The 27,298-nt window shown below is 51.8% G+C and overlaps 10 protein-coding genes across 10 annotated transcripts; 6 read left to right on the top strand and 4 right to left on the bottom strand.

Moving 5' to 3' along the window:
* Positions 1 to 476: 476 nt before the first annotated feature.
* Positions 477 to 3,156, bottom strand: Z517_08973 (uncharacterized protein; the record flags this gene model as incomplete). Its single annotated transcript, XM_013427487.1, has 5 exons — positions 477 to 572; positions 625 to 2,677; positions 2,728 to 2,919; positions 2,968 to 3,091; positions 3,147 to 3,156. The coding sequence occupies 5 exons, from the start codon at positions 3,154 to 3,156 to the stop codon at positions 477 to 479; spliced, it is 2,475 nt and encodes an 824-aa protein (XP_013282941.1).
* Positions 3,157 to 3,673: 517 nt separating this feature from the next.
* Z517_08972 (uncharacterized protein) lies at positions 3,674 to 5,403 on the top strand (the record flags this gene model as incomplete). Its single annotated transcript, XM_013427486.1, has 2 exons — positions 3,674 to 3,761; positions 3,818 to 5,403. The coding sequence occupies 2 exons, from the start codon at positions 3,674 to 3,676 to the stop codon at positions 5,401 to 5,403; spliced, it is 1,674 nt and encodes a 557-aa protein (XP_013282940.1).
* Positions 5,404 to 5,644: 241 nt separating this feature from the next.
* Positions 5,645 to 6,307, top strand: Z517_08971 (uncharacterized protein; the record flags this gene model as incomplete). Its single annotated transcript, XM_013427485.1, has 1 exon — positions 5,645 to 6,307. The coding sequence occupies one exon, from the start codon at positions 5,645 to 5,647 to the stop codon at positions 6,305 to 6,307; it is 663 nt and encodes a 220-aa protein (XP_013282939.1).
* A 582-nt stretch (positions 6,308 to 6,889) lies between these two features.
* On the top strand, positions 6,890 to 8,276 carry Z517_08970 (uncharacterized protein; the record flags this gene model as incomplete). Its single annotated transcript, XM_013427484.1, has 4 exons — positions 6,890 to 7,217; positions 7,288 to 7,586; positions 7,635 to 7,810; positions 7,865 to 8,276. 4 exons carry the CDS (start codon positions 6,890 to 6,892, stop codon positions 8,274 to 8,276), a joined length of 1,215 nt encoding a protein of 404 aa, XP_013282938.1.
* Positions 8,277 to 8,791: 515 nt separating this feature from the next.
* Z517_08969 (uncharacterized protein) lies at positions 8,792 to 10,465 on the top strand (the record flags this gene model as incomplete). Its single annotated transcript, XM_013427483.1, has 2 exons — positions 8,792 to 8,958; positions 8,980 to 10,465. 2 exons carry the CDS (start codon positions 8,792 to 8,794, stop codon positions 10,463 to 10,465), a joined length of 1,653 nt encoding a protein of 550 aa, XP_013282937.1.
* Positions 10,466 to 10,919: 454 nt separating this feature from the next.
* On the top strand, positions 10,920 to 11,891 carry Z517_08968 (uncharacterized protein; the record flags this gene model as incomplete). Its single annotated transcript, XM_013427482.1, has 2 exons — positions 10,920 to 10,939; positions 11,405 to 11,891. The coding sequence occupies 2 exons, from the start codon at positions 10,920 to 10,922 to the stop codon at positions 11,889 to 11,891; spliced, it is 507 nt and encodes a 168-aa protein (XP_013282936.1).
* An 854-nt stretch (positions 11,892 to 12,745) lies between these two features.
* On the bottom strand, positions 12,746 to 14,992 carry Z517_08967 (uncharacterized protein; the record flags this gene model as incomplete). The annotated part of the gene is made up of 1 exon (XM_013427481.1): positions 12,746 to 14,992. The coding sequence occupies one exon, from the start codon at positions 14,990 to 14,992 to the stop codon at positions 12,746 to 12,748; it is 2,247 nt and encodes a 748-aa protein (XP_013282935.1).
* A 3,232-nt stretch (positions 14,993 to 18,224) lies between these two features.
* Positions 18,225 to 21,857, bottom strand: Z517_08966 (uncharacterized protein; the record flags this gene model as incomplete). Its single annotated transcript, XM_013427480.1, has 5 exons — positions 18,225 to 18,379; positions 18,432 to 18,449; positions 18,501 to 18,602; positions 18,657 to 21,595; positions 21,649 to 21,857. The coding sequence occupies 5 exons, from the start codon at positions 21,855 to 21,857 to the stop codon at positions 18,225 to 18,227; spliced, it is 3,423 nt and encodes a 1,140-aa protein (XP_013282934.1).
* Positions 21,858 to 23,165: 1,308 nt separating this feature from the next.
* On the bottom strand, positions 23,166 to 25,444 carry Z517_08965 (uncharacterized protein; the record flags this gene model as incomplete). The annotated part of the gene is made up of 5 exons (XM_013427479.1): positions 23,166 to 24,441; positions 24,491 to 24,990; positions 25,048 to 25,206; positions 25,260 to 25,374; positions 25,422 to 25,444. 5 exons carry the CDS (start codon positions 25,442 to 25,444, stop codon positions 23,166 to 23,168), a joined length of 2,073 nt encoding a protein of 690 aa, XP_013282933.1.
* Positions 25,445 to 25,808: 364 nt separating this feature from the next.
* On the top strand, positions 25,809 to 27,095 carry Z517_08964 (uncharacterized protein; the record flags this gene model as incomplete). The annotated part of the gene is made up of 1 exon (XM_013427478.1): positions 25,809 to 27,095. The coding sequence occupies one exon, from the start codon at positions 25,809 to 25,811 to the stop codon at positions 27,093 to 27,095; it is 1,287 nt and encodes a 428-aa protein (XP_013282932.1).
* Positions 27,096 to 27,298: the final 203 nt, after the last annotated feature.

Below are 27,298 nucleotides of genomic sequence, written 5' to 3'. Positions count from 1 at the left end.
GAGAGGCGAAAGTGTGCGGAGTTACTCAGGAACAGCACAAAATAATTTAGATGGATACGTGAAGGGTGGTTGGAGATCTTTTTTTAGGCTGAATATGTGGGGTTGCAACCATTGCCTTGGGGCGGAACGCTTTCCGTGCCGTCGCGTCGCAAGCCACAGTCGAATCAACACGAGGATTTATGGGGGTTCAATATCTGGGAGATCGATATTGTCTTGATTGCTGCCGCTACATCCGCAGCGCTTTCAGATGTTTCAGCACCCCAAGTCAGGCTCGAGCCTAACTTGGTTCGGGTTCACAATGCCTTTCTCCTTTGTCGTTTGGGCTCCCAATGAATCTTTGCCATGACAGGGTTGTGGGCTAATGACCGGGCGCTCGGCGGACACGCTGACCAGTTTCTCGACCAATGTCATTGGACAGGTAGGTTAGGTGGGGTTCTCCCGTATGCACAAGACACGCAACGAAGCATTCGGGCACATCATGGCTCTGTCCAGTCGACTTGTTCGGTCACTGGTGCCCCTCCATCTTTGGCGTATGAGATTTTCAACCGTAGGCGGAGTTTTGTGGGAAGAGGCTATTCGAGCAATTAGTCAAGCGAGACATGACAAAGATTTGAAAAGACTTACCCCCGTCGCTGCAATCACCTTCATGCCCTGAGTAGCCTCGTCACCAGGTCCCAGCGTGCTTTTGTTTATCGCTTGCAAGGTCAGCTTCTGACTTTTTGGGACTGCCGCCTGCAAGCCGACATTTGACAATTGCTCAAAAGCGGAGCTATTCTTAAACCTGGCAATGGCTTGTATTGCAGGACCACTTCTAGAGACTTGAATCGCAAGGGACAGACCATTCTTGTTGTACACAGGGTGTGACCGTGGTCCAACAGGTGCAGGGCTGGCGGGTTTCGTAGTTCCGTTGCCGAACAGGTCCATGATGGCATCCGTGTTGGAAGTTGGTGCAGGACTCTTTGTTTGTGGTGGAGGACTTGAAACTGAGCTCCCACCTCCAAGAATATCTGCTAACAGGTCTGCTGTCTGTTGTTGACCGTTCAATGTAGCGCTAGTGTCAACAGCGGGCACGTCCGATCCGCCCATAAGATCGAGGAGCATGTCTGATTCTGTTGTTTTCGCAACTTTGACATTTGTCTTCGCTTTCAGGGTCTTTCTCTTGTCCTTCGCAGGCGTGGCCGACTGACCAAGAACTCGTTGTTCCTCTTTGATTTCTGGAGGCGGCATTTTCTCCAGGACACCTCTTCGAATCGAGTCGTAACCGAACATGTTGCTATATTCCACCGCTCTTTGCTGGATCTCAATGCTAAGGTCGGCAGTTCGGGAATTCATCAAGCGCCTTATCCGCTCAATTTGTGACTGGTCGGACATTCTTGTAGTCAGCTTCATTGCAGAAGTGATGATGTATTCAGTCACCACTTGATTCGCGTAAGTCGAATTGAGGATTGTGGTGTACAGATCGACAATATCGGTTTCTTTAACTTCCTTCACCAGCTCTTCTTCTTCATACGAGCCACCACGGAGGAGAGCGTCGCCATATTCGCCGATGACCCAGACAGCGGAAAGAGTCAGAGCCTCTTGTGTGATGTCCGATTTCAGAGCCGCGTATAACTTCTGGACTGCATATGTTTGCTGATCGGGTGTGGTGGCAATGAGGCGAATGAAGGACGAGAGAATCTGCTCTTTGACAAAGTTTCCGGCAAGCTTGACAACTCGCAGCATAGTATCGATGTGCCAGCGCTTGTTTGGGGCAAACCGATCGGCAGCAATGCCAATCTGCGTTGTCATGACGGGTTTGAACTCGGTATCGGCGACTTCCAGAAAGGCCAAAAGTTCTCGTATGAGCACTCGTACATTGTCCTCTCGAATCAAGGTGAAACTTAGATCCAGTGCCCGCCGTCGGATGGAGATATCGGGATCCCTCAAGCACTCCAGAATTGTGTTCCGGTGCCTTTGGACGGCGTTCGGCTCGATGGCAACTACCTTGATCAAAGTGTTTAGTGCAACATACCGAATATTGTTGTCCTTGTTGGCCAAAAATTTCCCGAGGATGTTAACACCCAGAACCCTCAGCCCCGAGTCGGCTTCGATGTCCAGGATGGTAAGAACGGCCTCGTAAAGTATAGCATTTCCAACATTCTTCGTGGACTCAGTATTGGTGGCCACTTGTGCGAGAATATCGTTGATCTGCTCGCTGGTGGCAGCATCGCCCCGCCCCAACACTCGGAAAAGCCGCAGGATTTTGACTTGTAAAAATGGGTCAGTGATGCCGGAGACATCATGCTCAGGCGTGTAGCCCGAGCTCGTCAGGCTTTTCAAAGTGCGGACCAAGTGTGGAACAACTGGCCGGAACATTTCAACCACCCCTTCCTCTCCACCTTCTGCCTCATCTGCTTCGCACATGCTTGTTATCAGCGTCAACCCACAGAGGAGGACCCCGTGATTTCTATCTTGCAGCAACACCTTGGCCTTCTCCATGAAATGTTCTTGCAGATCTGGGACTTTTCGGCATATTCGCATGGCGCAGAGCGCAGCCTTTCGACGTATATAGGGGTTTGCGGTGGATATGAGGGTCTCGACTTCGGGGAATAAGTCTCTGGACATTTCAACGGAGGCAATGTTGCCCAAGGTACAGAGTGCTAGGCCCACGACATATTGATTTGAGTGATTGAGATCGCTGTGGATGGTCAGCAAGACGCCCTAACGGGAGTCGAAATGCGTGTGTACTTCTTCAGTGAATTCGTAACCAACGTGAGGACTTCTTGATTCTCGTCCAGCAACAGCATCGTGCCTAGATAGCCCAGGCGCTTGTCTGCGAATCTGGGAGAGGCCAGGAGTTTGAGGCACTCTATCTGGCCGAAATGGGTGCGTTCTCCCAGCGTAAAAAGGTATAACAGCTTTGCGACATTGTTCCTTCTACTTCAGGTCAGATACATCCCTGCCGACATAGCGATTGTGGTGAGCGACCTAATGTTGGAATCTCCGCTCTCTTCCCGAAAACTAGCCCTGATTGCGGCACTCTCCTTTTGAACGACGGCACGCTCGTCTGCGATGGTTTTGGAGGCTCGCACATTGCGGATGAATTGCTTGACTGAACACTGATCAGTATGCCTCGAGCACCGCATGCGGGATACAGGGTGACTGACGGGAGGTCATGTTGGCTCACGCTGACCCAAAGTCGGGGTCGTCCAAGAATGTTCACTCTTTCATGGATCTCGGCACGGCTGTATGATTCTTTGGGCTGGCCCTAGACTTGGCTTGCGGGCGAGGATGACGGAGACACTAGGATGTCTGGGAGAATTGATAATGCAGAGTTGGGACGTCAGGTCAAGACCCGCCTGAGGCATCTTGTAGAAGTGTCCTTCAATGCCAGCCAATTGATGCCCGTGTCACGCCAAGAGCCGTGGCACTAACGCAATGAGCGACGGTAGACCCAGACACAGGTACTCGGTGCGCACAGAGTGTAAACCATCCACTCTTCATATCGACTCCTCACTGCAGGCACCAAAAGATGATGTTACAAAACCCTCCATCAACATAGCTACACTTCGTCGAAACGCCCATAATGCCCTACGATGTCAAAGTATTCTCACGGTGGATGTGCCACCTGTCGAAAGGCCCATGTCAAATGTGATCAAAAGAACCCTGCTTGCTCCAGATGTATGCTTCAAGCATGGTGAACCTGGACAACAACAATCTGATTGAGCTTCAGGCGCCAACCGAGGCTGGCTCTGCCCTGGCTACCGACGACCTCTCCGATGGTCCCTGAAATACGAGAAAGTTGCAAGACCAAGTTCAGCTCCTTCGGGTGCCACAGATCCAAGGTCCAACTTTGTGCCGGAGAATTCTCACCAGCAAGAGATCTCTTCTTCCTTCCTCAGTGGCTCATGGCGTGATACTGGAATCCCACTCTCGAATGTAGACAGGACCTCAAGGCACAACGACGCAAGCGTCAGTTCAGGATCAACACAGGATGTTCTCACGATACTATTTCCCAAGCCCTTCCCGTCAGATAATCTCGTGAGTACATCCGCATTCCCACGATCGTCGTCGATTTTCCAGGATTCCGTCTTACTCCTCGACTCCTACTCCGGAGTTCTATCCCGAGTTCTATCCATTTATGATGGCCGCTTCAGCCCGTTTCGTGCTGCGGCCCTTTCGGAGTGGAGGCGCTCGCCTCTCCTCTACTCTGCGTTCAAGTACTTTGTCGGTATCTACCGATCAGGCGGCGATGCTAACTGTCGACACTGGCTGGGTGTGAATGAAGCGCGCCTTGTCGTTCTCGGTGGATTGTCCTCCAGCCTTCTAACCATTAGCAGGTCTCTTCCAGTTCGAAAGACAGAAGTCCTTTTCGTTGTGTGCATGTTTGGCCTTAGCAGTAGCTGGTACGATTGGAAGGATCTTGGGTTGGAACACTACTACGGTGCATCTGCACTGCTGTCCGAACTGCTCATAGAGAACCCCAAGATTCCGCCGAAGACTACCCAATTCTTCGCTGAATTCCTGTTGTACTGGTGGATGATGCTATCCTTTGCTTGCGACCCGGAGTTGCGCCAAATTCAAGACCCACCACCAATTCCTCAGCACATGCCAGAACCACGAATGCCTCATCCCTTGACGGGAATCTCTCCAGAATCTCAACTCCTTCTGGGGAAGGTTGGCCGCCTTGTCCTCTCGCAGCGTAGGACCGCCCTTCGACAAGCGATGACTACTGCAGGAGCGCTCAATTACGGACTCGCTGGTATTGAGGAGTCTCGCAACCTTGAACATCAATTGGTCTCTTTGAAAATTCCCACAGCCGACATGATTTTGGATCCGCAAGATCCTCATACTTCTGTCAATGACCTGGTCAACATCGCCCGAGCATATCAACTGTGCGGGCTTTTACTGCTTTATTGTACTTATCCCAACTTGCTAGACCACAAGCTGCCCCCTGAAACTTCGCATGCCGCGAGAACCTTGGTTTCGGAGACCCCGAGATCGATCGCAGAATATCTCATATCATTGGCAATTCATGTCCTCCGGGTGCTGGAGCAGAACTCGAAAAACTCAGGCACTCGGACCATCGAAGCGATATTGCTCATGATTGTGTCCGGCGTGCTTTCGCAGAGGGCGGTTTGTCCTTCTGGGTCTGAGGGCGAGATACAGTGCGACATATGTTACCAGCTGCCTGGAATCTCGCTGTCTCACGAACACTCCAGTCTCCACGGCCAAATGACAGCAACGGAAGCTAGGGCATTGGTCGTCACGCGGTTTCAGCGAATCCAAGACATCCTACCATTCAATACAATCTGGCGCATGAAGTTGTTAGTTTTAGAGACCTGGAGGCTGATGGATCAGGGATCAGATGTCTTTTGGGTAGATTTATTGGTCCAAAACAACTGGCAATTTGTGATGATTTGAACATGACCATGGACACATCCGAGGTGCTCTCCATTGCTTGGCTCGCAAATATCGGTCACGGATTAGTCCGTGATGGGAGAAGAATGGAACGCTGGCGCTAAATGTCTACACTGATGCCCTGTCTGATGTGGATTTGGTCCGTCTTCCTCTTGCTTGTCTCCAACGCCGTTGGTTTCCTGTTGCTCTGTGCATTCTTTCAGTCAGATTTTGCCTATAACACCTATTAAGTGCGACTCTCACAATGCACGTCCTGGTCGTGCTTTGTCATCCAAACCAGGAGTCCTTTACTCGCGCTGTCGCGGATCAAGTTATCAAAGGAGCAGAGAGCGCAGGCCATACAGTCAAGATCATTGATTTGTACCGAGAAGGCTTCAATCCGATCTTCACTTCACGCGACTGGGAACAATTTGAAGGTGTGCCAATGCCCGAGGATGTGCTTGAGCATCAGCGTTTCGTGGAAGAATCAGACGCAATTTTCCTCATTTTCCCTATCTGGTGGTACCAAATGCCTGCTATGATGAAGGGATGGCTGGACAGGGTTTGGTCCGCGGGCTGGTGCTACAAATGGGAGCGCAATCCTGAAGGTAGCTTGTTGAGGCACCGGCCTTGTACAGTCCTTGCTCTCGCCGGCGCGACTTCCCAACAGCTCGATAGATGGGGCTATGACAAGCAAATTCATCATTTGTGGAGATATGGCATCTTCGGCTACTGCGGTTTCGAGCCACTCCGAATCACTATCTTCGATGATTGCTCGTACTCGGAGAACGGGAAGCACACTCAACATCTGAACGCGGCGTTTCGAGCAGGACGGGATATTGGTCATGATCCCGAGGCTCTTCCGGGAATCAAACCTTTTTTAGACCAAGGCCTCACCATTCGAGGAGACAAATATGTTGAGGAGTGATACTTACCCTGCTTCCAAGCTGCGAGGGTGGAGTGAAAGGCCGGAAAACCACCACACGGGGCCCAACACCTGGCCTTAGAGAGAAGCTAGAATATGGCACTGGCTTTCTGCATGCTTCCCGTTGGGTTCCTCCTAGACCGCGACAATGGTGATTTCCGTTGCATACACCGCTGATACATTTTTGTTCTACGCCGCATGCGAGGCCAATGCAAGGAGCCCCAAATACTCCGTCTAGGCAGGATAATCGCACCTCCTGTTATTGGTTGAATACTTCTACACCTTACTCAATCCGAAGCAAAATTGCGAACATCCTTGACAATGATTCACTCTGGACCACGACATATCTCTAGCCGAGCGGCTTTGCGTGGAGATACTCGCCTATCATGCAAGCTGGTAACAATTCATGGCTGGCGGCAGCAAGCTATTCTATGAGAGTCCTTGCAGCACAGACGACCGTGAGGAATTCTACGTGTACATATTCCATGGATTCACAGCATCAATTTTGCTTGGACTTTGGAAACGGATTTTGTAACTTTGTAGTGATTTCGCAGCTGACTATCAGAATCTCATGAGTGTTTCGAGATGACATGCACCAGTAATGGCGTGGGCACTCATGGCCCGATCAGCACCACCCTGCCAGCATCCTGGTACCGCGAAGAGGGCATGTACGAATTGGAGAAACGTGCGATCTTTTCCAAACAATGGCTCTGTGTCTCGCATTCTCTTCGATTCAGAGAGATCGGGGAGTTCGTAAATTTCGAGATTGCCGGCTACAAATTCTTCGTTATCCGCGACCGACAAAATGAACTCAAGGGTTTCTTGAATATTTGTCGACACCGAGCGTATCCCGTGATCGAGAAACAAAGTGGGCAGGGTGGAAAGGTTAGTGTTCTCGCGTGCAAATATCATGGTAAGTTGGCAGTCATGGCACACAGTACTCAATCTCGGCCACGGCATCGCCGCTGATCGATGTCTATTAGGATGGTCTTATGGCTTTTCTGGCAACCTCGCAAAGGCTCCACGCTTTGAGACTGCAGAGAACTTTGACAAGTCTCAATACTCGCTGTATAGTGTCCATGTGCGGACTGACAGACTCGGCTTTGTCTGGGTCAATCTCGATGCTGCCAATCCACCAAACATCCCTTGGGAAGATCATTTCGAGAGAGTTGACGAACAGCCACGCCAGAAAGACTTCTCCATGGATGACTTCACATTTGACCACGCATGGGAGATGGAGGGGGAGTACAACTGGAAGGCCATGGTGGACAACTACAACGAGGTAATGGAAGCGTCCGTCTCAACCATTTCAAGCTGATGATATTGTCAGTGTTACCACTGCACAACTGCACATCCAGGCATTCTGGCCACCACGAAGCTCGACACTTACGATGTCAGGGGAATTAAAGGCTGGATAGAGCACTACTCAGAGCCATTGGACAGTGTTGAGCACAAGTACGGGGTGCAGCCCACCTACTTCTTCCCCAATGCTGCTATATTGATATCGTACGTGGTGTCGATGTGAGGTGGCACTGGTCCGACTTGCTGACAGAGTGACAGTGATGGAATAACATATCTCACGCGATTCGCACCAAAATCTGCAACGTCACTAAAGCTGGAATATGAGGTCTATCGCCACAAAGACTGCTCCGATCAAGACTTTGACACTATGAACCCCTTCTTCAAACAGGTCGAAAAGGAAGATCTCGATCTCTGCAATGCCGTACAGCGCAACTTGAACATGGACACATATGTCAAGGGACCATTACACCCGCACAATGAAAAGGGTGTCATCTACTTCAAGAACCTTGTGAGGGACGTGCTATACAAGCATGTGAATGAAGAGGAACAAGCTGGGCGAAAGATCTGCCCTGCCCGAAGGGATGATGACAACGAGGAAATCGCGGCGGAAGAAGCATTCTGTCGCCTTGCGTGTGATGGCGTTGGAGCAAAAACTATTCCACAATGGTAGAGGCCCCTGAAGGTCGATCTAGTGTCGGACTATGTAGAGCTGGTCGGGACCGGAGCTGATATCTCTACAATTCACCCATGCCAATATCCCAGCGATCCAGTAGGAAACACACGGAGTAGATGTCTTGGGTCGCAGTTGTCACGAGAGGGTCAACAACAGACACCACCTCAAAATCCAAGATGCCGTCGACAAAAGACCCAATCGGCGCGCCTTATCATCATGGACGCCGCGACTAGTGAGCCAAGTGAGCCTGACGTCGAAAGGACGTTGAGTTTGGGGCATGGTTGTGCTGATTACTCCGTTTCCGGCAGACATTAGGACAATCCATGGTCAGTCTGCGCATTCGGATTCAGGGAGCCCGAAGATCCAGTCTTGCACTTTAGCACCGCAACAGGTCCTTGGATTCTGAGCATCCGGAATCATGGATGCCTGCTTTTCTATCGTGTACATTGTTCTGCAGCATCTTTAGCATTTTGTTTTCTTTTTTTTTCCCCTTCCTTTGGTATACCCCGCCAATGGCGCTTCCTCGCTCTACCAGTCATGAGCGAAACATCTTGCGACCGCGGCCGACCAGGGCGCTACCGGACGCCTTGCGAGCTGCTGGCCAGGGCCTGAATGGCTTTGCTGATGTCTCCTCGAGCATCTCCAGGCATGTTACCTCCTTCCATCCTCCAGGACTGCGGTGCTGACGCTGAAGACTTAGTGGCCGCTCCACGCCAGTTCCTCAAGATGCACCGCCTTCGGTTCAATCCCTTTCCACGGCGAGAAAAGCCGCTCGTGCTCAGGCGAAGCACCGCTTGTTCTACACGATCGACTACGTGTCCCGGGTCTCCTACTTCGATGCGCGGAGCGAATACCGCGATTTCCGAGGCTTCTTCGTCCTCTTTTGGATCAGTCTGACCATCATGGTTATCACAACGTGCTTGAGGAACATCAAAGAGACGGGTCACCCTCTGCGGGTAGAGGTATATGCTCTGCTATCCCGGAATGTCATTTCTCTGGGTCTCAGCGATGCGGCCATGGTAGCAAGCACCGCGCTGAGTCTGCCCATCCAAAAATTGGCACGAGGCACGAATGGCGTCTTGCGATGGCGACGAGCTGGAATCTGGATACAGAGCACGTTTCAAGCACTATGGCTAGCATTGTGGGTGAGCTGGCCGTTCTTGCTAGGCTGGACCTGGACTGCGCAGGTGTTTTTCGCTCTCCACACCTTGACCTTTCTCATGAAGATGCACTCCTACGCCTTCTACAATGGCCATTTGAGTGAGACCGAGCGACGCCTGCGTGCCCTCGACAAGCCAGAAACGGCAGACCTGGGCAGGGCCGTCAAATACCCCAGCTCTCCATCTCGCCTGCGCCAGATGGACTCAGAGAGTTCCGAGGAAGAGAAAGAAGATGAGCAAGATCTGGCCCAGCTCCGTCAAGATTTGGCAACTGAGTTGACTTCTCCCCTTGGACAAGTCACTTACCCCCAAAATCTCACACTGTACAATTATGCAGACTACATCTTATGCCCGACTCTTTGTTACGAGCTCGAGTATCCAAGGACACCTAAAATCCGATGGGATGAGCTCTTCTACAAGACCCTTGCCGTCTTCGGCTGCATCTTTTTGATGATCACAATCAGCGAGGAATTCATCATGCCCGTGCTGGCCGATTCAGCTTCCCGGCTGCGTCTGACGACATCTCTCTCAGAAATGGCCTTGATATTGGCCGAGACCACGAGCATGATGCTGTTTCCGTTTATGATCACCTTCCTCCTAGTCTTTCTAGTGATCTGGGAGTACATCTTGGGCGCTTTCGCAGAAATCACCTGCTTTGCCGATCGCCATTTCTACTCAGACTGGTGGAATTCCAGCGACTGGCTCGAGTTCAGCCGGGAGTGGAACATCCCTGTCTACCACTTCTTGCGCCGACACGTTTTCTTCTCGTCCAAGACGTACTTCTCGACTCCCGTGGCCATGACAATCACCTTTCTGGTCAGCGCCCTGGGCCATGAGCTGATCATGGGTTGCATCACCAAGAAACTGCGTGGGTACGGCTTCTTTGCAATGATGCTTCAACTGCCGATAGTAGCACTGCAGAGGAGCAAACTGGTTCGGGGCCGGTGGGTGCTCAATAACGCCGCTTTTTGGGGTAGCATGATTCTGGGCTTGAGCACGATGTGCAGCTTGTACGTCCTAGTTTAATGGGGGAGCTTCGTACATAGGATACATTCATCACATGTATAGAGTATAATAAGTCTGTGACAACAATAACCCATAGTAACTTGACTCTCCGTCTTTACTGGTAGTGAAGGAGTGAAAGAGTGAAAGAGTGAAAGAGTGAAAGAGTGAAAGAGTGAAAAAGCGGCATTGTGACATTGTAACAAGGTGAAGGTGACAAAGAGAACGACTTCACATGCATCTTGACGTGATTTGTCTGAGCGTCACTAGTCTTGGCGTGAATGATCTTGGCGTGATTCTATAAACAACAGCCTTAAATATCTGAAAATCTCGCCGCTTGAAACTCTTCTTTCTTTAGAAACTCTGCCGACCCCCAACTCACCGTAATCGTCTCCAGACACGCCTTATTTTAAGCAACTAATAGACGCCGCTTTAACAGGCCCTCCTCACCAAGATATCACTGCCTCATCCCAGAAACATGTCGGCCCTACTTAAAGTGTAAGTCCCTCCCTCTGTTCTGTTCACATCCTATCCCTCCTTCTGTCTCACCTGGCCTCTATCATAGAGGTGAGGTTGTCCTCAGCCCTGTTTATTATATATATATGATACCCTTGTCTTCTCCGACGCCCCACAAGGCCCCCTTCAAGGTGTCTGCACCTTTCCTGTCCAGTGTCCCGCCCACCTCATTCAGGGTGGTTGAAAAGTCACTTGGTTTGGAAATTGCGCACCATGAGATGCCAACGACGCTGGTCAAGAAAGATGTCGATGGTCGGTACTTCATGCTCTCCTTGGACCTTGGTGCAGTTCTTGCGAACTCAAGACTTCATCCTGTTTCACAATCGCACGCCGTGGACAAGTCTTGCCTTGTCAACGTTGTCCCTACCCTGCACCACCCTTGCACCGTGCACTCGACCACTTTGCTCTTCTGATCGAGAACATCGCTAACGGTTTACTCATCAATAGACCTTCGACCGCCGCCAAGTGGAAGTTCTATTTCATGGCGACCCGACCCGAGAACTTCTTTGTTCAGCAGGGTGACGAGCTCGAGTACCGCTCCGACACCGTCACCAAGGCTGGAGCGCAGCCAATTCTTGTCGGAGGGCTGCCGTTGGTGGTGCCTCGACTGCGCGTGAGGCGCGATGGGAGCGGAAATGCAATCCGCCAAGCGCCGGAGCTTTGGATGTGGGAGGAACTGAGATCCAACGCTGATGGCAGTAGGTTATGGCATGAGCTGGGATTTTGCTCAGGCCCAAAGGACCTGGAGCAAAAGTTGTTGGATCGTGCCAGGGAGGAAGGGAACCAGGTCACAGGGCCGGCCGGTGCTTTGCAGGACGGTCGTGACTCGTGGGCCCGCTTTATCTTCAGTCGGCCTGGGGAGCAGGCCAAGCAGATGTCCGAGGTCCGCAAGGACTACCACGAGGAGCAGAAGCGACTGCAGGAGGCGGAGTAGGCTGACCAGCAGCGCCAGCCGCCGCCGCCGCAGCAGCAGCAGCAGCAACAACAACAACAACCATGGCGTCGCCTCTCTACCCTTTCCCGCCCTCTCTCACTCCCCTTTCGGCTCGCACCACTCTCACCGTGGCATGATGGCGATGGCATTGCCGCGCTCCGGGGCTCTACTTGTCGGCGGCGTGTCTGTATTCTCTGCACTCTCTACTTGGTTCGGACGGTTATCGCTCGGTCATCATCACCCAAGTCTATGCCAGAAAGGCAAGGAAAGGGACATCACTCCTATCTTGACGGACTCTGCTGGTCGACACGGACAAGGCGTTGATGCCTGTGGGACTGGGTGAAAGCCTACAAGGCAGTAGCTGGAAATAGGCATATTCAATAGCTTGCTGAATCACAGCTGAAATGAAATTCATGAATCCAAACAAATCATTTCACGTGCCTGTCGTGTTGATTCACACAAGGAGGAAAAAGGGAACAACAAAGAGTCTGGCTAAACAAACTTGTCGTAAACGCTGAAGATCAATCACCTCCTATATGTAGAAGCTAGCTTTGACGTGCGAGAACCAGCCTTTCATGGCCTCGACTGTTCTCAGAGATGGCATGACATCCATCACATCAGAAGGATGACACGCGCTGTCACACAACAACGGCTTAAGATACCCGAATATTTCGACATGATCCAATACCCAAAATGCCCCAAATGCCCCGACTCCAAACAGTTGTATATCAGCACAGATCATATCCCAGCTTTCTCTGATGATGCGCGACTTGGGCAGCCATATTGCCAATGCCATATACACGGAACGAAAACCAAAACCCCCCAAATCAACACCTCGCACATACCCAGGCAGCTCACATCACCACGCAACCACCACTCCGGGCGCGCCGTCGCCCTCCTCTCGGAGCCCGGCCAGGCGCAAACTCCTGACCACTGCCCTCCTCGTCACCCGTCCCAGTATCTTGAGCTGCACCGTCTTCATCATCTCTGACACGGTACTCGGCATCACGAGCCCGCCGCCTCCGGCGTCTCGAGCTCCAGCCATGACCGACAACCCCGACCTCTTCGCTTGCGACCATCCACTCTGCCCATTTCTGTTCTAAGCGTGCAGCTGCACCCCAACGGCCGGAGACACAACGTTTGTAATGCTCCTCGACTGTTTGCTGCCAGCCATAGAACGCCTTGAGATGGATGATTTCCGTAGGGTAGAGTAGGGTCTGGATCTCAACGACCTTCCGGATTTCCCGTTTATCACCAAACTCGTCTTCACCATCAATTGTCTGCACGACTGACTTCTTCCGACCTTGCATGACGCGGCCATTTCCTTGTAGAATCTCGCGGACACCGGCCCAGGTGACATTTGCGCAATCAAACGCAACCAGCTCCAGGCCTTTCGTGGGTCGCTGAGACTTCTTGGTTGTACTGCCCCGTTTTCGAACTTGCTCAGAGGCCTCCATGAGCACCAAATCAGAGATTCTGGTGTTGTCCAAACACAGAGATTTGATGCGAGGGCAGGCCTTGAGGAGTGGCAACACGCCAATATCTCCTATCTGCTCACAGTATGAAATGCTCAGATGCTCCAATGTCTGTGCGGCCTTTGACTTTGAGAGATTGATCAGCATTGCATTTGTAAGAAGATCGACCTCTTCAACTTCCAAGTGGGACAAGCGTTGTGTTGATTGTAGGAGGTCTTCGAAGGCATCATCGGTCAAGGTTGTGTTCTGGCACGTCCGGAGCCCCTCCAAGTATGGTACATTGTGGGCCAGGGCCTTCAAACCTCGATCAGTTAGCATTCGACACCGAGAGACATCCAAATGTCGTAGTCGCCGGGGAGGCACTAGGGGTCGGTCAGTCAGCACGTCCCGTTCGGGGTCAACGCCGTGGACCATGGACTCCAGCGCTTCATCTGTCAAGCTGTCACAGTGCTGGAGGACCAATCTCTCCAGCGAATTACGCTGGAACAGCTCGAGCATGAACTCGTTGTCGTTCAGGCCCCTAACCTCACTGGCCCGCAGATCGGTGAGGTTTGGACACGATTGGATGACCTTCTTGAGACCTTTGGTGTCAATCTGGGAGCACCAGTCGATGTTCAACAGCTCGAGTTGAGGGCAATGGGTTGCAATGATTCTCATGGTCGCATTGTTGATGTTCTGCATGCTAGGCATGTTGATATGGAGCAATCTCGGATTCCGGAGGAGAAAAAAATGAATAGATGACCGTTCAATTTTGCAGCCTTCGATGCTGAAGTTCTCCAGGTTTCGGCACTCTTGGTTTGTCATTCTTGTCCCCAGGCTGAGCCACTGGTCCCGCAGTTGCACGCATCCCCTAAGATTGAGGTTTTTGACAAAAGCGCCGGCCTTGAGCATGATCTTAATCAGGGCTTCTGAGGTGATCTGTTGGTAATATGTCTGACAGTCGAGGTTCGTCCATAATTGGCCATCAAAGCACATATCATGCCACTCCTTGGACACTGCAGACACCCTGATGATCTCCTTGGGGGATAGAAACCCCAAAATGTATACTCTTAACTCATATGGCAGATCTTTCCAAAAGTTGAAGTTGGGTCGTCGCGGGAGCGGCTTCTCTGAGATTTCAGGGAGCGGAGTCGAGAGTGGTTTGGAGACACGGACATCGACTGGCACAGGGACGGTGGTTATATCATTGGGGTCTAACAATCGGACGCGGGCATTTGTCTCGAAGTAGGACTGCTGGCTGCAGGGTGAACCGGGAGTCGTTGGCGCCGTAGAAAACCCATTGGAAAAGGTATAGGAAGCGTGGGGTGATAATGAGTACGCCGAAGGCGGAGAGTTGAGAGAGACGCAGGAGATGGAGGCTTTCTGGCCAGACTTGTAAACCTTCTCACTGGAACGATTTCTACCCAACTTGGGAAGGGATGGAGAAGAAGACATGCGCTGCAGGCCTTGTAGCAATCTGTGTCGACCTTTCAGCTTTACAGGCTGGTCAAAGGCCGTCTGTGCCTCCATGAGTGGACTTGCTGGAGTTGTTGGCCTTGGAGAATCGAGTTGTCGAGGTTGAGGAGGAGGGGAGGACGAGATAAGAGTGTTGGGTATGGCTCGAGGACTGGACTGCTGCTGCTCCATGATGTAAGTGGTTGTAGGCTGGGGACACCAACGTCCAAAGTAGAAGCTGGAGTGCAGGATCAACTGCAAATGCTGCTGCGGCCGATGCTGTAGGACGGGCTGCCGATCAGATCAAGCAGGACCAGCGAGGGAGAGGCAGCCCCTCACCCACCCTTGGTGAAGGAATTTCTGTCAATGAGTAGAGTCGAGTTGACCAGCAACTGTTCTGGAGGAGAACCAAAGGGTGTCGAGCCGAGGAACAGGTCAGTCCATTTGCAAGACTGAGCGACGACGGCGAGGTCAGGCGACTGGGCAATCTTGGGTTGAAGAGAGTGTCAACAAAGATGGAGATTGGAGCAGCATTGGCAAGAAGATCAATTCAGGATTCTAAGAGGCCGAGCCGAGACAAGGAATACGCAATTGATGGTGGTGATGGGCACGGACATGCGAGCGCACCTGATAGTCTGCATGGATACCTCCCTAGTGGTAGCGAAGTGGGTGTCATCTTGTCCGGTGTAGGAGACAGGGTCCATCAGACGATAACGGGGCGGGGGGAATTCAAGAATCAGGTGGGTTTAGTTTGACTACCGCTATCACCAGTCAGACTAGTGGGAAGTGGCAGTTGGGGGGAGGGGGGGCGCAAATACAAGTAAACAGGTACTGGCAACTCCTTACAAGTACCTTACCTTTGGGTGTTTGGGTACATAGTGAACCTAGGGAGCCACTGTTAGGGTAGCCAAAATGTAGTACTGTACCCCGAGCAACCCGAGGCCAACCTAGGTACGGACGGGGACTGGCTGGTGGTATTGGTGCCACCACTTCACTCCTACTGTGACCTCCCGTGCCTACCTCGGTGAGTGGTGGGACATGGGGAAAAAGGGTCAGATTTGGCTTATCGGCGTTATCGATAGGCTGGCCAGGGCCGTATCAGTGCCAAGGGTCCAGCTATAGTAGCTAACGACATCCCCCCAATGAAAGCTGTCCAGGTACTTGCCCCTCCCCTTCCCTTCCCGTACCTGCGAACAAAGCAACTTCACCCTCCAAAACACCAAACAGTGTCATTTGTCACCAGACACGCACTCACCCTTTCGCCGTTGTCCATCTGACGACCCTGCAGGGCTCTAATCGAGAGAGCATACTACAGAGCGGTAGCCTATCGGTATCACTAAATATCGAAATCCCAGATGCATCCAAGGTAAGTGATCAATAAAGAGCGTCTCGTAGCTTTTCCCTATCGTAGCCCTTTCAGTGTATCATCGCGTGCTCACAGGAAGTCAGCCCATTTCCTGACATGGATTCTGCACCATTCAAGGGTATTCTTGTGACCGTCAGATGCCGTTGCGCTATATTCCCTCTAGCGACTCATGCAAGCCCCAACGGGGAGGCCAGCCTCTTGCACTTGACCACTGAACAAACGAACAAAGCGAACCTCGACGACACCCGCTTTCCTCCCCCCGCAGAGATCTGCCGACAACACACCGGGCTGGTGTGCGTTGATGGAGACAGAGGCTGTGTTTTCGGCCTAAACACTAGGGCAGTCACTGCGGATCCTGTCCGCTTAACCGAAGAGGAACGGGGTTCCCCATCTCACTTCAGTGCACTTTTGCCTCGTGGCCACCATCTCGCCATCCCCTTCTACTTGCCCGCATGCGGCGGACCTCGTCTCGACCGGGCCCGTCTTGTGCATCGTCCCGCCTCTAATTGGAGACATGCAGTCGATTTTGTTTTGCGAAAGCAAGGTCCAGGCCATCTGCAGTATCTGCGGGACTCCGATTTTTCTTTGGTCAGCAGGCACTGGTTGCAGGCCGACCCCTTCTCGAAAGGCATTTGGGAACGATGGCTCAGCAGGGGGTGGCGAACCCTGCGTTCCTACTCACCGTGGGGGTTACCTACAACCCCTGCGGTTGTGACCCTTTGCCAGTGTCTCCTCGCGTCAAGACCGCTCAGTATCTCGGTCTCTCATCGTCACATGGGGATGTTGCCAACTGCTCATTGGGATAAAATCGATTATGGTTGACCTGGGTTGTGCCTTGATTCTCACACTTCTGATAACCTCTGTGACGACAGGTTCATTGTGAACACGCTGATCCGGGGCTCTTTTCCGCACCGAGGGCTTCAACCTTCTTCCCCTTTCCTGTTCCGACTTCGTCGTGAGAGGAGTAACTGAGGTCTGACTGACCGTACGGCAGTTCCCCAGACAGACAACCTTCCACTGCCTGCCCGCGTATTGCTCGGAGCAAAGCCGAACTTGGCATTTGTACGTGCTCTACCTGATACATCAGTTAGATAGCAGTGAGATGGCTGGGTTTTACCCCAAACGGCCAGAGGTGCAAAATGCGGACTCGGGGTTCAATGTCCTTTTGGAGGACCGCTTCCATCCCTCGTACCGACGCTACTGGCCAAGTCACTTGAACTGGAGAAGCCCCAGACTTTCAGCGGAGGCATGTCAAATAGATTCTCCTCCATCTGGAGAGAGAATCTTCACTAGACCAGATCCCTGCAGTAGCACATCCTTCCCCTAGTCCTCCGAAACTCGGCTGAATATCATCCCCGGAATCACACAGTCTCTCTTACGAGCTTCTCGCAGACTCGCGCGAGAAATACGGGATTCCAGGCATTGGACGGACACTGAGATCTACGGACTATGTTTCATCGACCCCGCAGACGGGCACAAGCAAACAGAGAGACGCAAGGGAATCTGAAGAATACGAATTCAAGGGCTCCACATCGCTTCTGAAACTCTAGACCTGGCAAAGGTACTATCCCGGCTGCCGAGGGACAACTAGTCGGACCGTTCAGACTCGACGGTCGGACTGGGCTGCATAGTCCTGCACAGCTAGGGATTGATTTGGACCGTTGTTGCATCCAAACGAGGCACGTTCTCGAGACCGGCGTGTATCCAATGTGCGAAACATCACACCTGCACTTCATGCGGTTGCCTCGGGATTGGGTAATCGACCGAACTGAACCGTCCCTGTATAAAGACGCCGCCTCTGCTGCTTCAGTCGTCGCCCTGTTTGGCTGTCTGCCACCACAACTTGCCGACGGGGAGCCCTCATCCATCTTCACTGTGCCTCTGCTCAATTCCAATCTCAGATCTCAAAGCGTCCAAGACCTGACAGTCAACTTGTCGAAAGGGTTGTTGTCCGCCATTCGCAATGATAAGTCGCAAGCATTCGTTTTCTTCTGGGCCATAACCTGTTCATTTAGCACATGTAGCACATAAAACCCCCCAAATATCAACCCAATCATTTCAATCATCATCTTCTTCCAGCCAAGGGTCATCAAGCACCTCTTCAATAGTGATACGTCTGTCCACATCTCGGTCCAACATCTTGCGAATGAGCTCTAGACACTCTTCAGAAAATGGCAAAAAAGGCACCCGCAGCGGGTGATCGAGAATCTCGTCTGTCACAAAGTCAGTCTGCAGACAGCCCGATCCTGCCGTGACACTGCTTACCTAAATTGTAGAAAGGATCTTGCAAGGGATTAGTAACACGTCAATGAAGCAGAGGGACGGTCGACTCACTTTCTTTATACGCGATGGTGTATAACAATATGCCCAGGGCCCAGACGTCTTGTTCCTTGCCGCCATAGGGCTTGCCCTGAAGCACTTCTGGAGCGGCATAGTCTGCATACCTTAGTGAGTCAAGCGCCACACCCATAGGTCTCTTGCTGCACTCACCTATAGTTCCCACAAACACGTCAAATGGTCCATTTTTGATGTACGCCGCGCTGCCAAAGTCAATCAATTTGATTCGCCCTTCGCCATCCAAAACAACATTCTCGTCTTTGATGTCTCGATGTACCACAAGAGCCTTGGTGTGGAGATGGTGGATAGCGTCCACCACCTGGCGAAAAATGCTCCGACTCTCATCCTCCGTCATGTTTGTCCTCAGCTCGATATAGTCGAACAGGTCCATCCCCGGAATACCATGGGGCAACATTTCGATGTAATAATTGATGTCATCCTCGAAGAAATCAATCATTTCCACGATATTGGGATGTCGGAGCCCATCTCGCCGAAGATAGTCTAAGACGTGGATCTCCAGCGGAACGGTCCCCAATCTGCGATCTCTTGTCCACGTGTCGACCAGAATGCGCTTCTTGGTCACATACTTGAGAACCATCTTCCTCGACTGTCCTTTCTTATACCTGACAAGCTTAACCTGACCATACGCTCCGGAGCCCATCTCTTCTAAAATTATAAAGTCATCAATAGTCTTTTTCTTGTGAGAGATATATGTCATGTGGGGAGGTGGATGTTCAAGCGGCTCATCCATGGTGACCGATTCCGTTTCATCGGATTGATCCGCTACAAGAGACAGTCGGGAGCTGTCTTGAGATCTATCCGAAAGCACCGGGGGCGGAGAAGGAAGCGTTGGTGGTGGCTCCGGCTGCAATGGTGGCGACAGAGAGCGTTCAGGCGCCAACGGATGGTGATCGCTCGGACCGACTCCCACGCCATGAATATTGCGGGAATAGATGATCCAAAGTGCGTAGACGAGCTCTGCCACTGCGACACCTGACTCCGCCCGCAGCTCGTCCTTTTCCTCAATCACTGCTTCGTCTGACATGGGGAAAACGGTTTCGCTGCGAATGACTCGCATCTGAATATCAACCATGATATCCGATCCATCTCGGTGTTTAGCAGGGACACCGCATGGCCGTAAGAATATGTGGGCAGGATTTTCTTTGCCTTCCCGGAGTGAGAGAATGGTTCGCGCCCGACGAAAGGTGTGTTCAGGTATGACAATCCCATCAACGAGATCGACCCCATCGTCCTGTTTCAAAATGCTCAAAACATCCTCGAAGCTGGGAATCACATTGGCGATATGCGAACCATCGAGTTTCGGATGACCAAACAGTGCCGCCGAGAATATGCTGTTTGAACTCGTGATTTTCAATGTATCTGGGTCCACGACCATGACGCCAGCTATGTGAGGCAGACTGGAGACCCGGAGTTGATCACCTGTAGGTGACACCTCCACTGTAGTCGGTACATGGATATGTTCAGCGGTTTCTGCTGCGAAATATCCTATGTAATGTTTGTCGTGGGAGTCCAATGCGTCCAAAGGGAACTTGGGAAGGAGAGCATTGAGGGGTGTGCCATCGAGATCACGTCGACCCCAAATGGCGTGTATCTCACCATGAGCACTTTTCACCTCGCCTGAACTGTCAATATCGAGGTATGCGACATCCTCGGTGATCTCTTCGATCACCCATATCAGCCCACCGCGTTTTTCCATTACCCAAAAACTGGCGGCACCCTTGCTGCCATCTCGTCTCTGAATGGGCACGATGTCTCCGCAAAGCAGGACGCCCCTAGATTTGGTTGACGGGTGGTTCTTAGGCTTGGGGCTGTAGTAGCCGCCAGAGCCATCGTCCGTCCTTGCTCTTTCTGAAGTTTTGTTAGCTCGAGAGGGAGCTTTACTAAGTAACCGAGCTGTAATACCACTTCTTGACCCTACCAATGAGAGACTAGTGGTCCTCGCTTCACTCTTTGGAGGAGGCGGGGACTTTGGTTCCGGAACATCCTCAGATCGGGACAGCCTCGCCTCTAACCAGTGTCTTCTTTCTTCCTGGATGATTCCAAGGATACTCAATGACCGAAGTTCGGCTCTGGTGACACCGAATATCAAGCAAGCCAGATCATTAGCTGCCAAAATCGTCCAGGGAGCGTCTGCAGTTGTGCGGAAAACAGCTTGGTGCGCTGGCGACCACTTGCTGCTGTGAGTATGAACGGACGAGGGATTTCCAGTGGTAGGCGTTGCAGGAACACCTGTGATTGAAGATGTATACACAGCGTTGTGCGCAACATTGTTGTCACCGGCTGAGTATGGTTGTGCGAGGGCTTCTATAAGCCTCTGCTGGAGAGATACAGGATGCAGATCGGTGTAGGTTCTCTTGAGGCTAGTCCGGCGTGGCGCGTCTATGGAATCTGATCTGGTGGGTGGTATCTGCATTTCAAGACCAGGCTCGTTCGGTGACACGTCCTCGTCTATAGAATATTTGCGTCCTTGCATTGCTTCCTCCGGATCAGGGCTCACAATCGCGTGCTCAGCATTCTCTAACTCCTGGCTGAAACTCTTTTCGAAAACATTGCGCCCGTCGAGCTGAGCCGGGCCGGTGAGTGGCCCAAGGCCGACCGCTTTCGATCTACTGTTGCTTGTATCGATGGGAATGATGTTGGCTTTTTTGAGAAGATCCATCATACCCTGAAGCTCCGGATCTCCACTAACTCGCGCTTGAGCGTGTGCTAGTGCTGGGTTTGCCGCCCACGATGAACGGTCTCTCACGAAATCGATCGACTTCTGGAGGATGTTTTGTCTGCTGTGGAGGATTTCTTCCGACTGTTTGGCGAAAGAGAATGAGTGGAGGGATTCTGACGGGAAACGGTGGAGATCCTCGATCACAGGCGAAGATGGACCGCTCATCATGTAACCAGTTGAGACGGACCTGCTGGATGAGCCAGATATTGGCGCAGTCTTGGAGTGATGAAGTACAGGGGCAACGAACTCGCCACCTTCCAAGATCAGAGTAGGCGTCCGTAGTGACGGCCCTGGTCGTCTGATCCGTCGAAGGCCAGATCTGCCCAAGCCATCATGGTCGAGACGAGCAGCCCTGGTTGTGTTTTGTCAAACCTGATATCTTCCATGTCCAGTGTGCAAACCCACCTTTTCAGGTTGTTCATCTCTTGTGCAGTCCCCGCGTCAAAGGAAAAGCGTGTTCTCTGAGAGAATGCAGGTGCATCATGCTTAACAGGGTGCAGATTTCCGGTGCTCTTGTTCTTGGGAATTCGCAGTGACTGGTCTCCCCCCATGCCCGCCGAGGGTACGGCGAGGAGGGGGGAAAGAGGCGGCGTGGTATCTCCTTTCGCAAACATGTCAATACATGTCTAAACCAGGCGGGTTGCCCAAACAAATTCGACTGTCGCCAGGGTCCTCCCAACAGAGCCTTGGGCTCAATGCATACCGTGAATATCCAATCCATTTCGAGTCATGCTGATTATTGGCACCCTGATTCGTCGTCAGGCAGCCCAGCCGACCGATCCAATGCCTGTATCACAGTGCGAGCCTGGAGGGACGCATGTCTCTTCAAGCGTGGACAGTGGCAAGTTTGCAAGATCGAGCGAGGAAATCAAAGGTACGGGAGCGGTTTGCTGTATCTCCAAGATTTTGAGTTGAGAAACTTTTCGGTGGGAGCAAGGTCAGGACGGCAAGAACGGACAGCAACGGGGTCCAAGACCAGTCGGAGTTTGAAAGTGAGGTTGATAAGTCGTGGCGATCCCAGGACGGGAAATAAGAATCGTCGATCAAGAGGGTCATCGGCTATTCTGCAGGTTCGCGCGTTGAGAGGGGATTGTGGGAAAGGTCAGTTGTGATCAAGCTGTCCTGGCTGTGCAGTATTGTAGGCGCAGTTTGTGTGCAGTCAGAGGCGATTGGTCCACCCATTGGCCTAAGCAATATTATGGATTGCATGTGCCTGTGACAGGGGACTGGGTACTAGGGACCAACGACTAGAGGTCCCGCTTGAATGGAAGCACGGAAGTCAAGGCTGGTGGGCTCGTCATAGGCGTGTTTGCCGAGAGATCTGGGCAGCCTCATGGGCAGCAATGGTACCCATGGCACCTACCATTTAACTACGTGTAGCGTCCACTACCTCCCAACCCACTGTGAAGAAAGGGTTGCAGCTCACGAGAGAACCTACACCTACATACATGGACCTACGTAGGTAGAGAAACCCTGACCGAAAAGTTCTGAGAGCCAGCCAGATGCCTTCATTCCCACTCATAAATATGTAACTATGTACGTGCTCTACATGGTACACGGGTATATCTCGACAGCCGGATCATTGAGCCGGCCATTCCTCCGTATATAGTGTGCAACCTCAGTTGCTATTCGCAAGGACCTTTAGGCAACGACGTAGTGGGCAGGCGTTACTCCCTGTCATCCCTGAGAATCGCAATTACATATACCTCTCGAGGTCCAGCCATTATGGATTTGGAGACCTTGACTGTCCCTCAAAGATGTAAAACCCAACGATTATAGAAACTGCCAGCTCGTGTCTGATGGGCAGCTCCAATTACAATGCATAAAGCAACCCGTATATCCTCGAACGCATCGCTTGTACGCTCATGTTACACAATACCACGTAGTCGATCGTATCTTGCATTAGCGTTCACCCCTTCGCTTCAGCCTTGTCCTCCTTGGATCTTAGTCAAGGTGAAACCGTCATCCTCACTCCCCGAATCTCTACGCTCCTGCTGCGCTTTGGTCTCAGCCGTCCTCTTCTTGGGTCTAGTTCTGGACTCGCTTTCCCTTCTATGTTCTGGTAAGTCGGCAACTGAACTGACAAAACTGGATCGGTGACGATTTTCACCAAGCATAAACGAGAACGAGGAATCCATGAGCGATGGCCGTGACGATGTTTGGCTTGTGACAATAGGGCCACCCTTTCCGCTAAGGACAGCATGGGCTGGATCTGTGGTTTGTGGCTCTGCTTCCTTGTCATCTTCTTTCGTCGGATCTTCGTTGTCCTGTTCGTGATGGCTATCTTTGTCTGACTCGGTGGTAGATAGATTGGGTGTTTGAGCTGGGTTCTTTGCATCCTGAAACTTTTGTTCCTTCGGTATCGGTATGTCCGAATTGGAGAGATAGACTGAGACAAATTGGATCTTGGCGAGGCAGATATTTAGGTCGTGTTCTGACTCCCTAGCTGCTTCTGGGACTGTCAACTTGATCGCCCTCAACGACGCCAAAGCATCATCGAGCATCTGGCTCAGTACCAGATTCCTCTCCTGAAGCGTTTCCACCTTCTGCTCCAAATTCCGGAATAACTCTCCATCATCCCCGTCTGGTCTTTTCAAGCTCGGGGCAACTAGAGGAGGTGTATCAAGGCTCGAATGTCGAGGGTGCGATGTTTGGTAGTTGTTCATATTGCGTCGGACTTCACCAACGGCGCTTCTAACGGCTTTCGAAACATCCCACCCTTCCGTTCGTCTGTGTAGATTGCCAGTAACTTCTCGGAATAGCCCTTCGAGCTGCCGCTGTGGAGAGGCGAATCGCCCAGGAGATGTCGTTGGTGACTGCCGATGTTGACCGACTCTGTTGGGCCTGAGAGCTGATTGACTACGACTATTCGGAACTTCAATTCTCTTCGGCGATTTGCCGGAATATCGTTGGATGACTATGGCCCCAGCCCCGCTGTCCCGATTCTTGTCCAAAAAGACGGCATCTCTGACAAGGGAGCGGGGGTCCTCCGCGGATTTGGGCAGAGTATAATGGGTTAGTGCGGTAATGGCAGCGGTGTAGTCTGCATTGATCAGTGACCAGCGGGATCTTAATAGCATTGCTACGCAGGTCAAATCGACGATATCTGATCGCAAATTCTCGGCAAAGAGGACATCCCATACTCGGAGGACGTCCTTGAACTCGAACTCCCGGCCAAAGAGCAGTCGAATCCAGCGGCTGCATGCTGTCAGACATGGTACCTAACGACATGAAGAAAACAACTCACATTGAATAGATCTGAGGGAGAATGCCGAGCACATGCAAATGGAGGGCCAGTTCTGGATCGATGGCGCTCAGTATCTCGTCGTGGATTCTTTTGCTCCTTGCAACTATGGGGGACGAGTCTCGATTCTCACCAACTTCGTAGAATGCTTTCGCAGTCTGCATGAGGGCACAGAAGAGGCTGAACGAGTCGTGCTCCACGAATTTGCCGTCCAACACTTCTATCATGAAGTCCATTCCTTCCGCCTTCTTATCACTCTTCGAGACAGAGCTTAAATCCACGGCGTCTTGGTTGACAACCCAGATGATAGGCGCCAATAGCTCATGCATGCCTTGTCGATAGCCAATATCCGGATTCAACTTTGCGTAAATGAAGAGGATGTCGAGCAACCTCTTCTGGGTACTGGGTTCACGGAAAAAGTAGTTGTCCTGCATGCATCGGGTAACATCCTGGAATATCTCCTCTCTGCTGATCTCGTCCTGCCGTAAAGTTGACCAAGGAGACTTTGCTTCGTCAGACGTCAGACTCATGAGGTCATTCCGAGAGGCGTAGCAACTTACATTTTCATCATCTGCAAGGGGATCTGCAGACGAGTGAAGGTCATCCGGGTGCTCTATAAAGCGCAAGAAGTGGTCTCGAAGAGAGACATATGCGGACCGCGATTCCGCTAACTTCTTAGACCATGAACCCTGGCTCAACGGTCCGTAAAGGAGGAAAGACTGGAGCATTGGTGTTGGCAAACCATCTCTAAAGAGTTTCATCAACCACTAACCTTCCAAGAGACGGATCGCAGCCCATCTTCACATGGATCAAAGCCTTCGCCGTCTCTTACAGCCTGTCTCAAGTCGACACCGATCGAGGTACTGAACAGCAACGTCCATCGACGCCTATAGTGGGGTGAGTAGGTGGTTGATGCCGAAGACAGAATACTTACTGTATATCTGCAAATGTTCGCATGACCACTAGTCATGTCCAACAGGGACGGAGCCTGTCAAGGGGAGAGGGAAGAATCAAAAGCAGAGTAGCACTAACGACGTGGTAGTTTGGAAAGTCATGAGTTCGGCGTTGGTTTGCGCGAGCGATGGTGCAGATGCTTGGCAACCCTGCCGCTTTAACAACCCCTCCCACCCCTCTCAACCCACAAGACCCTTGTTGTGGGGTGAAAAGGCCGAGCCAAGCACAAGGCCATCGATAGGTTTACGATTCTCCTGTTCCTGCTATCTTCGGTCATCTCACTGTGGGCTGGCTACATCTTGTGTTGCTGCCACCGACAAATGGCTCACCAGTGACCGGCGCTGATCTATCATGTGGTCAGCCAACAATGTCTGCCGACCTGTACGCAGCGTTTTTGGTCGAGGAAACGCCATCGAAGCCGGAACAGACAAATGACAAACGAGCAAGTGTAACCAACAATCCATCCCCACTTCGTAGCACGGAATCTGTCCACGGAGTCCAGCGACAGAATGTATCTTCACCACTTTGGCAGCGAGATACTGGTGGAAGCGACATCCTCTTCGATGCCGAACAAACTGACGTAGGAGACGAATTTGGAGACTTTGAGACGGCAGGGGACTCCACGACCGATCTGAACAAGACTGGACTGGCTGATCCCTTGAGGCATGAGGGAGTTATGTCTACCAAGGCCAGCAATCCAGAACCTTTAATTTTGGACCTTCCAGATACCAATGGGTTGCTTGACAATCCATCACATCCGGAAACCAAAGTCTCGCAGACCTTAGGTGCTCAGCGTACTCTCAGTGGCACAGAACCAACAGAAATTGGGAAACAACCTTTGTGGGACGATGATTGGGGCGACTTTGAAGAGACCGAGTCTCAGCCGCTACCACCTTTGACCACGGAAATGAAGGCTCAGCATTCCGATGATGACTGGGAGCCTATCGAGGATAGTGTGCCTTCCTCAATGCAGCAGACTATATACCCACAGCCACCGACATCGAGAAAAGATGATGCCTGTGAGACCGAGACTCAATCCCGTGATCAAACATTGACATACGAACGGCCGAACAATGTCCCACCGCCATCTTCGCTTCTACAGTTGCTCTCGTCAGTCTTTGGCTCAATACACGAGAGCAATGCCGATAGTGTGTCGTCAAAATCCGAATTGGCATCGAATGTGCTGCTCGTCTTTCGAGTTTCTAGCCGCATAGTCGCGGGCAGGACGCTACGATGGAAGCGGGACACCGTCTTAGCCCAGAGTGTGAGGATAGGTCAATCAGGAAAGAGTGGTGGAATGAAACTAGCAGCAGTAAACAAAAGCGAAACGGCTAAGGAAGAACGAGAGACTGAAGAAATGATTCGGGATTGGTCAAGCTACCTCCATGAATTCAACAGCATCCTCGCTCAAGCTGAAGTTCGCCCAAGCCGGATGAGATTGTCAGCTACCCCTCCTATTAAGAGGTTGGGAACGACTCATCTTCCTGACATGTCAAAGCCATGTGCCCTTTGCGCATTGAAACGTACAGAAAGATTGAAGGACGTCGATGCCGACGTGGATGACATTTTCGGTGAGTTCTGGGTTGAACATTGGGGCCACAAGGATTGCTTCGACTTCTGGTATTCGTACAAGGATATGCTCAAACACCGTTGAGCCCGAACCTCGTCCTGATAGGGTGCTGGAACCGACTCTTGCCTTGACAGAGTTCCGGAATTCTGTCTTGGTGTCAAAGTGGGGATCTATATCCCGCAGCAATCGTCCTTATCCCAGATCTGGCAGGGCCCGGGTGCAGCAGGGCGCGGCTCGTCAACTTCATACTTGGCACATACTACTTTCATCTCACGTTGTGTCCAGCG

Source organism: Fonsecaea pedrosoi, assembly GCF_000835455.1.
Source record: "Fonsecaea pedrosoi CBS 271.37 unplaced genomic scaffold supercont1.5, whole genome shotgun sequence".
Lineage (NCBI taxonomy): Eukaryota > Fungi > Ascomycota > Eurotiomycetes > Chaetothyriales > Herpotrichiellaceae > Fonsecaea > Fonsecaea pedrosoi.
Note: the sequence above shows the minus strand (reverse complement) of the source record. Positions and strands in the feature narration are given on the sequence as shown.